Source organism: Accipiter gentilis, chromosome 2 (genome assembly GCF_929443795.1).
Source record: "Accipiter gentilis chromosome 2, bAccGen1.1, whole genome shotgun sequence".
Classification (NCBI taxonomy): domain Eukaryota; kingdom Metazoa; phylum Chordata; class Aves; order Accipitriformes; family Accipitridae; genus Astur; species Astur gentilis.
Window position 1 is genome coordinate 54,928,188 of NC_064881.1, and position 8,248 is coordinate 54,936,435.

Consider the following 8,248-nt stretch of genomic DNA (forward strand, 5'->3'; position numbering starts at 1 on the left):
AGAGCTGTTCTTGTTGCATCGGCTGCCCTGGGACTGCAACAGTCCCTCTGGCTGGGGCTAAGTGAGGTCCGTTTCACCTGAGACATTCTCAAGCAGCCCCACTGCCTCCGATCCTTTGGCTCTGCCTTCCCTTCTCGCATGTCCACTGGCAGCTCTGTGGCATGGCATATTCTGTGCCTCGTTGCTGGGGTGTAGGTTTGAAATCCCATCATTGTTTGATACTGACACTGCAGTGGCATGCTGAGATGCCAGCCGAGCTCAGCCACTGTTCTGCCTGGCACTGCACAGGCGAGACTGCACACCCTGACACTGCACTCATGGGCAGGAAGGTCATTGCGAGTGGGTTTATGGACCCCTGAGGGGAGTGGAAGGGGTGCCAGGCAGGGAGGGCAGGGAAGGACCAACACAATGCAAGGGGTGTTTGAGCAGAAGTGAAGCCTTCCAAAGCCACGGTGTAATCCATCACTGAACAGAGCAGTTCAATGCTGCAGCGTAACCCTCTGATGGGCTTGGGCAGGCTGCCGGTACATCCCCCAAAGCCTTCCCTTCTCCAGGCTGAACAAGCCCCGTTCCCTCAGCCTCTTGGAGAGCAAGCACTCCAGCCCAGGATCATTTTGATGGCCCTCCATTGAGCTTGCTCCAGTTTATCAATGTCTTTCTTGTTTTGGGGGCCCAAAATTAGATGCAGTACTTGGATGTAGTTTAACAAGTGCTAAGTAGAGGGGAATAATTATTTCCCTCAATTTCCTGGCTGTGCCCCAGGACGCTGTTGGCCTTCCTTGCTGCGAGAGCACGTTGCAGCTCATGTCCTGCCTGCTGCCCACCATGACCCCAGAGTCTTTCCAGCAGAGCCAGTAAAGCTTTCCTGCCAGCCAGGCCATCCCAGCCTGCGTCCTTGCCAGGGATTATTCCTTCCCAGGGGCAGGAGTTGGCATTTGTTCTTTGCTGACATGCATATGGGGAGACAAGGTTGTTGGCCACCATCATCAGGGCATAGCTCAGGCACGGCACTTCTTACAACGGCTTGTGTCTCCTGAACTGCTGGCCATCATTGGGAGCAGTCAGAGGAACTCATTGGTCTGTGTGCACCTCTCTCTCTTAAAAACCCATTTGGTACCTGTTACTTCCCTGTGCAGGTATTTCCCTGTAATGACACTTCTAGTCATTCATCATTAATCACCTATGGCACTGTCTTTTCTTACCATGGATGATATGAATGCAACTTCATACTTGCAATGAATTAATGTTAAAAATACTATGTAGGACTAAACCTAATTCTTATTCCTGAAAGATCCCGTGAAATGCCTCCCTTCAAAAAGTTCATCAGCAGTGGTTTCTTCGTATCTGTCTGGCAATCAGCTTTTGGTGCACTTATGCTTTATTCATACTGCTCAGTGTTTATTTTTAGTGAGAGTGCTGTGGTGATCAATCAGAAATGTTAGAGAAATGTAAATGGAAACCTACACAGTTACGTCTTTTCCCCTCTTTGCATTTGTTACATGATGCTTTTTCACCTAGTGCCCCAATGAAAGTTCTGCAAGTGCATTGTCTGTCTGACGAATGTCAGACAAGTTTTTACCCAATTTGACAAAGGACTAGTAATCTCAGAAGCACTGAGTTTCTACAGGCTTCATGAAAACTTGCAGCTGGACAAACCTGCAAGTCCCAAATAAGTGTATCTACCATGCAGATTATTTGTCTGTTCTGGGAGGCACTGGAATATGGATGCTGGATGGATCCAAGGTATTTTTTTTTCATGGTTAGGGTGGTTAAACAATGGACCAGGGGCTAAAAGAGGTTATGGGATTTCCTTGGAGGTTTTCAAAACCCAATTGGGCACAGCTCTAAACAGCCTGGTCTGAATTCACTGTTTGTCTTGTTTTGAGTAGGGGCTTGAACTAGAGACCTCCTGATGCCCCTTCCCATCTAGATGATTCTTTGATCACAGTCATCAGGTAGAGAGAGGCGGGGAGCAGATGGCAATGATGCACTCAAACGTCATCAGCCTTCTCTCTGACGACGTCTGCAGGATGCTGCACAGTTCAGTGTAATTCAGTATATAAAGCAGCATGTAGCCAGACAGTGCAGTGCTGTCACTCGGTGTAAGGAAAGGGCACCCACCTTGGGCATAGAGTCACACTGGTCAGCTCTTCCTGGAGAAATGGATGGCCTGGAGATGATAAAGGTCAGAGGACAGCGAGTTTCCTGTCTGAGAGCGCTAAATGCCCAGGGATGTTTGTCATAGGGAGGAGCTGTAGTAGAGAGGTACTGGGTCAGAGGAAGGAACAAGCATATAACTCACCTCTGAGCATAAGCTTGAAATCAAGAAATATAAATGAAACCCTGTTAAACTCTGTGTAGAACAGGGATGTTGATTCCTCACTTGGTTTCCCGTCTTTTGGGGTGACCAATTGCACGGTCTTTCTGGCTTTCCTTTGCCCAGACAACATGACTTCTGGTGTGAACCATTTTCATGGGATCTTGAAGCTGACATACTGAAGCTTGAAGCTGACCCAGTTTCTTCCTAGGAACTCAAAGCTGACATGTTAATAAAATGCCATGTTTATCTAACACATTTGAATATTCTGCGATGCGATGTGGAGTTTCCAAAAGAAAATCCATAAAATATTCAAGATTTCAGTTTTGCTCTTCTGTCTGATTTAAGGATTGTTCACCCCATAAGTACATGAACAAGTACGATATTAAAACATAACCAAGAGTTTGGGCAGAGCTTTAGGGGGAAGCCTACCTGTGGCAAATGGAGCAGAAGAATTCATCCTGGTTGTAAAGTTTCCCAGAACTGCACCTTGCACGGGGCTCCCTTACCCACCTCTCAGTCAGCTGATGATGGCCATGGTTTGCAGCTGGATACTGGACTAAATTAATCCTCAGTTGCTCCACCTGCACAATTCTTAGAAATGTGGGAAGAAGTGGAAGGTCAGGCTGGCAGTTGGAATCAAGGGGTTTAAGTAGGAATTCGGAAGTCATGCTTGGAGACCAGAAGTAAAGCGGGCCTGGGGGAGCCAGAGGGACTGTGTCCAAGCTGATGTTGATTTTTGGCCTCTTCCAGGTGGTGCAAATGCAATGTAACATGGAGCTGAATGAAGACAAGACCCAGTGGCATGTAAGTATTCAGCTCCTATTCTACATGAGGCACTGGGGCAAGATCTGCTCTCTGTACCCATCTCTGGCATCTGACTGGGAAAAAGTTTGGTCTCAGCTAGTTTGCTGCAGTACCCAAAGAACTTACTCTTGTCCCTTTATAAAAAAAGAAGCCTGAAGAAGAATGAAGCCACCAGCCCCCTCTGGCTGCAGGACAGAAAGACCTTGATATCTTTGTCTGGACATCTTTTAACTCTACTTCTTTCTAGTTTAACAGTTGCAGGTGAGCTGTTGAGAGAACATTCCTCTAAGACACTCAAACTACCCTGCCAAAGACATCCAACATCTCAGCAGTTACCAACAGCCTCCCTGCTCACCACTGCTGGCAGTTTCTAGTGCTGATGGAAGAGTCAGCACCTTTCTCTCTTATGGAGAAACTGGTGTTTATAAAGAGCACTCTCTTCTTTCTGCAGCTTACTCTTCTGCTGATCCTGGAGGACAAATTGCATCGACAGTTGAGCTACGACTTGCTGCCCAGTAGGTTTACTTGCAAGCAGATTTCTGTGCATGAATGCAGAAGTATTGCCCAGTGGCCCTGGTCAGGTTTAGGCTCAGACTGTGTTAGACACAGATTGTGTTTACAGCCAGCTTTTCTTTCCTTCTTGTGCTGGAAGAGCAAACTAAACCCTAATATCTGTGCGTGGTATCAGTTCTTGTCTACTCAGACCCTGACCCACAGCCTCTGGCGTGTGGTAGTAACCTGCATCCTAAAGTGAATGTTGGGAGTCCAGTGAGTGGCCATCAAGATCTTGCATTTCACCCTGGGACATGTGATGTGCAATTCTTGGGGTAGCACTAGTGAATTCTTCCCTCATTCCCAACACTGGTGCGGTCTCCCCAATATCTTTCAAAGGAGAAGGTGGACTCTCCTCTGAGGGAGCCCCATGGCTCTGGGGAAGGCTGCTTCTCCTCAGAGTAGGTCCAGCACAGCAGGCTCCTTCCTAAAACATGCACGAGCCTTCTGGAGGCCATGTAGCTGGAGTCCCTTGACCGCCTTACTGCCAAAACTAAAGCATAAAGCTTGGAAATTAATGCTTGGGAGTTGCTGCTTCACCAGCTCCTTGTGTTTTTCTGCCTACAGGTAGTGGCCTGCCTGCTTTTCATGCTGAGCCAAAACAAGCAAAAAAAATGTCAAAGAAGTGACACATTGCCAAGACTATTGTGCTTTGTGTGATTTGGGACTGGAACTCATTCCTGCCCAGTACCTTGTTTAACTCCAACTCACTGCCCACCTCTGTGCTCTGCTTGCCCCGGGATTACTTAGCAGTCACTTAGCCAACCAAAAGTATACAGCATGTGCTCCTAAAGCATAATGAAGCGTAATGCAGGTGTGCTGCCAGTTGGGATAGGGGCACTTTGCTGGTAGAGGAGGAACTAAGAGATGCATCAACTTTCATGTTCTCACCATTCCTTGTCTCTGCAGCTGATAACTCCAAGGACTTGGCCACAGAGCTGGTGCATTATGGATTCATCCACGAGGTAAGCCTCCTCACCACTCCTTCTCATCTCAGTCGTGCATGCACCGTGCTACTGTGGTCCCCAAATCTGTGTGACACCTCGTGCCTCAGAGGAGTAAGAGCTGCTCCATTCCCCATCTGGCAGCCAGAGAGTGGTCACAGGGGCCAAGCCCTTGCAGTGACTGACACTTCCCTTTTTTGTTTCTTTTGGGGTTTTTTCTCCATACTTTGCTCATGCCTAACTCCAGCTTGCTGTTTTGAGGGGACAGTCATATTGTGATGGCAGGGTTAATTACATCAACCTCGCAGTAATTCTGAATGTGAGAACCAGAGGAGCGCCAAGGGAAGGAAGATGAGGGCACCTCCCATCTCCCAGAGACATTGTCCAGGTGTTGCCTGGACAGCTGCTCTTAACTCACTTTGCAGATTTCTGCCTGCCAGAAGAGATGGCCTACCCCAACACTGAACTTCCAGGCTCTCCCTTAGAGAGTTTGCAGACAGTCCCAAGAAAGAATTCCAAGCATCCCAGTCATTCAGACTACTCAACAGCATAGCCTCAAGGAAAGGTAGCATGGAGAGAATTAAAAATATATTTGTTATTATTTTGTACAAGTTAGGAATTACGGGGCTGTAGGCGAAGTTTTGGAGAATTCCTCATTCTGGATGCTGAATTTAGACAAGGAAGGGGTCAGCTTCACTGAATGAAAAATTTGTGTGGGTACACCTGGAAAAAAAGTACATTTAGACTTCCTTCCTTTCTTCATCTGAGCATGGTGACTGTGCAGCTCGGCACTGACACACTGCGGTGCTTTCTCCCGTGCTCTGGAAAATACGTGGCATTTGAGGCAACCTAGTACTGTAGAATATACCTCACACAGGTCCGTGTTCCACGGACTGTAAATTACCTTTGTCTTTCTTTTTCCTAGGAGATAACCTCCTTTTAACACGTCTTCCCCTCTCTAACATCTTTCCTACTCCACCAGTACCGACTACCTTTTCTCTCGGATGGTATAGCTGATTTATACCTTGTTAAACTCTGAGCCTGTATTTAGCTTGGAAGTATGCTGCTTGCTTCTGACCTGAAGGACCTGTGTACCCAAATGCTCATCTGGTTTTCCAACTGTAGTGGCTGGTCTAACAAAAGATACCACCTATGCCTTACAAGGTTTTTCTTAAAAGAAAAGTAGTAATTTAGCAGCAGTAGTGACAAAGGGGTGCCTCTAAGCAGCAAGAAAATAACTGATTCTGCATTTTTCATTTGAGTGAGGATTTTGAGTTTGTTTCTGGCAATTCCAAAACCCCTTTATGATACAAGGTGGGGGTGTTTTGCATCCTTTACGTATCATTGTGTATTTCAGTAATTTCTTTCTTAAGGAATAAACATTCTAATTGTGTTAGAAACCACCTACTCCTGTATGTGTCAGAAAAGAGATTTCTGCACAAAACAGTTGCCAGACCAACAAAAAGTGACATTCATTTTTATTTTTGTTAGCAGTGAGGATATTATAAAAAAGATGGCCATAGAAAATAACTTTAGATCCAGCAGTTAATTAAATTGAAATGAAACTAAACAAAAGAAGCTGGACCCATTATGTTCCTTCAGATTGGAAGCTCCAAAGAACTGTCTGCTCTTTTGCCTTTATATTGCACCTGACACAAAAAGGCTCTGTTCTTGATTGGTCATTTGGCACTATTCAGTAAATATGATAATTACTAGTAGTATGTTCCAGATGTGCTTGTGAGTTGTTCTCTTCCCATATCAAAACTCAGATGTGAAACTGGTGGCTTGGGATGGAATCATGTAAGGAAGGACATGTCCAAGGTAGCCAAGCCAAATTGATCTGTTGGCATGTTTTTTCTTCTATTTTAGGACGACTGTGAAAAGCTGGCTAACTTCCTGGAAAATGCCTTCCACAAATACCGGTCTCCTCCCTTGTGAGTCACCTCACTGCAGTCTGGGACAGAGTGGTCCCCCTGTACCGCAGGGGACGGGAAGTGTACCAGACTGGAAGAAACTGCGGGGCTCCTGACCGAACTTCCTCCAGCAGGACTGACCGGGCCACTCGCTCCTGACTGAACCTTTGCAGTCCATGAGAGGTGTGTGCCTGAGCTGCGGTGTGAAAAGGCAACAGCAAGTGGAGGAGTAATCAGCAAACACGAGAAATTACATGTGCATCATGAGAAGTCAGGACCAAGCAGGAGTACATGTTCTGGTCCCCACTCCTGAGGCAGCAAGCCAAAGGGAGTTGTGAGGAGTGGGGTAGCACTCCCTGCAGCCCCTTCCCGATGGTGTCTGTGAAGATGCAAAGCTGCTGCAAGAATCCCCGAAACTGATAAATTTCCCTCTGGGAATGATAAGCTTTTTTCACTGCAGGTCCCAAAGCTATTTTTTGATTCTTTGCCAGCTGGTAATACTTGCAGAAGGGAGGAGAGGAGCAGGCTTGGAAGGCTCTGGCACAGCTTCTGGTCTGCCACATTCCATTCTTTATACCCAGTTTTCTCCTGTTTTGTTAAGGTTTCCCCAGCACAGGTGAACCACTGTGATGCCTTGTAATTAGAATTGCACACCTTGGTGTAAGCTGAAGAGAGGACTTGGTGAGCTGGACTTGACATGGCAGGAGAAGAAATTCCAGAAATCCAAACTCACCAGCTGGATCCAAACATGTGGATCAGCAGAAACTTCATTGGTGCTGAACAGAACCTTTGTCATTCCCCAGTTTGTCTTATGGCCTTCCAAAATCTCATGGCATCTTAAGGGGAAAAACCCTGATGCCTCTTCCTTCCCTGTTTCTCCTGTGGTGTTTGGAACTTCAGTCATTAGCCTGGAGAAAGGGGCAATCATCTTAGCTGCTGTGCACATCGGGTTCAGTTGGTGAAAAGTGCAAATAGGAATTACTTGTGTCGCAAAAGCCATGCAGTGCTGCTCCATGCTGTTCACATTGTGCCGTGTGGAACCAGCTGTATCATGCTGCGCTGTGCTGGTGTTCTGCGCTGTGCTGGGTCTTCCATGTGGTACTGCCTGCATTACGTTGCCCGCGCTTTGCGGTGTTGCACCAATTGTATCATGCCGGGCTGGGTTTGCCATGCTAGGATGCTATGCTGAGCTGCCAACTTGTGCTGTATTTCCCAGTTGTGCTATGCTGTGCCAACTTTACAAACTGACAAATCAATAAAGCCACTGAAAGTAGCTTATCTCATCAGAGCACTCCACTCAGCAAACTGCTTGATAATTTCTTAGTCAATCTTACAGTTAAACTAAGAAGATGTCAAATAGCTTCCCTGAGTTCAACAGACTTATCCACAAAGTCAGGCAAACTGGGTAGAGAAGGAGTTCAGTGGAGGAACATCATACAGCTGCTTGATTCAGAAATCACTCTCCAGAACAAGTTTGCACTTGCCTCTGCAAACTGAGAAACTCCTTCATATACCAACTGCTTCATTTCCCTGATGAGCTAGTTAGCTCTTCTTTAACACATTTCACCCCACTGAATTCATTGTTTGATTTGTCTCAGCTCAGTTTGACCAATGGATTCCCCTGCTACTGGCTGTGCTGCATTCAGCAAGGATGAATTCATTAACCAGCTACTGCAGGGCGTTTCCAGTACATGACAGGCTGCTCTCAGAATCAC

General features: G+C 46.6%; 1 protein-coding gene across 4 annotated transcripts in view; it reads left to right on the forward strand.

Annotated features, from left to right (window-relative positions):
• Positions 1-8,248, forward strand: part of NRBP2 (nuclear receptor binding protein 2) — a 29,443-nt gene extending 21,195 nt beyond the window's left edge. The window contains exons 15-18 of one of the 4 annotated variants that reach the window (XM_049823844.1): positions 3,071-3,124; positions 3,576-3,639; positions 4,586-4,641; positions 6,490-8,229. In XM_049823844.1, coding sequence (XP_049679801.1) covers positions 3,071-3,124; positions 3,576-3,639; positions 4,586-4,641; positions 6,490-6,558 — 243 coding nt within the window. In that variant the 3' untranslated portion in view covers positions 6,559-8,229. The other 3 variants (XM_049823862.1, XM_049823853.1, XM_049823871.1) reach the window with 3 other exon arrangements.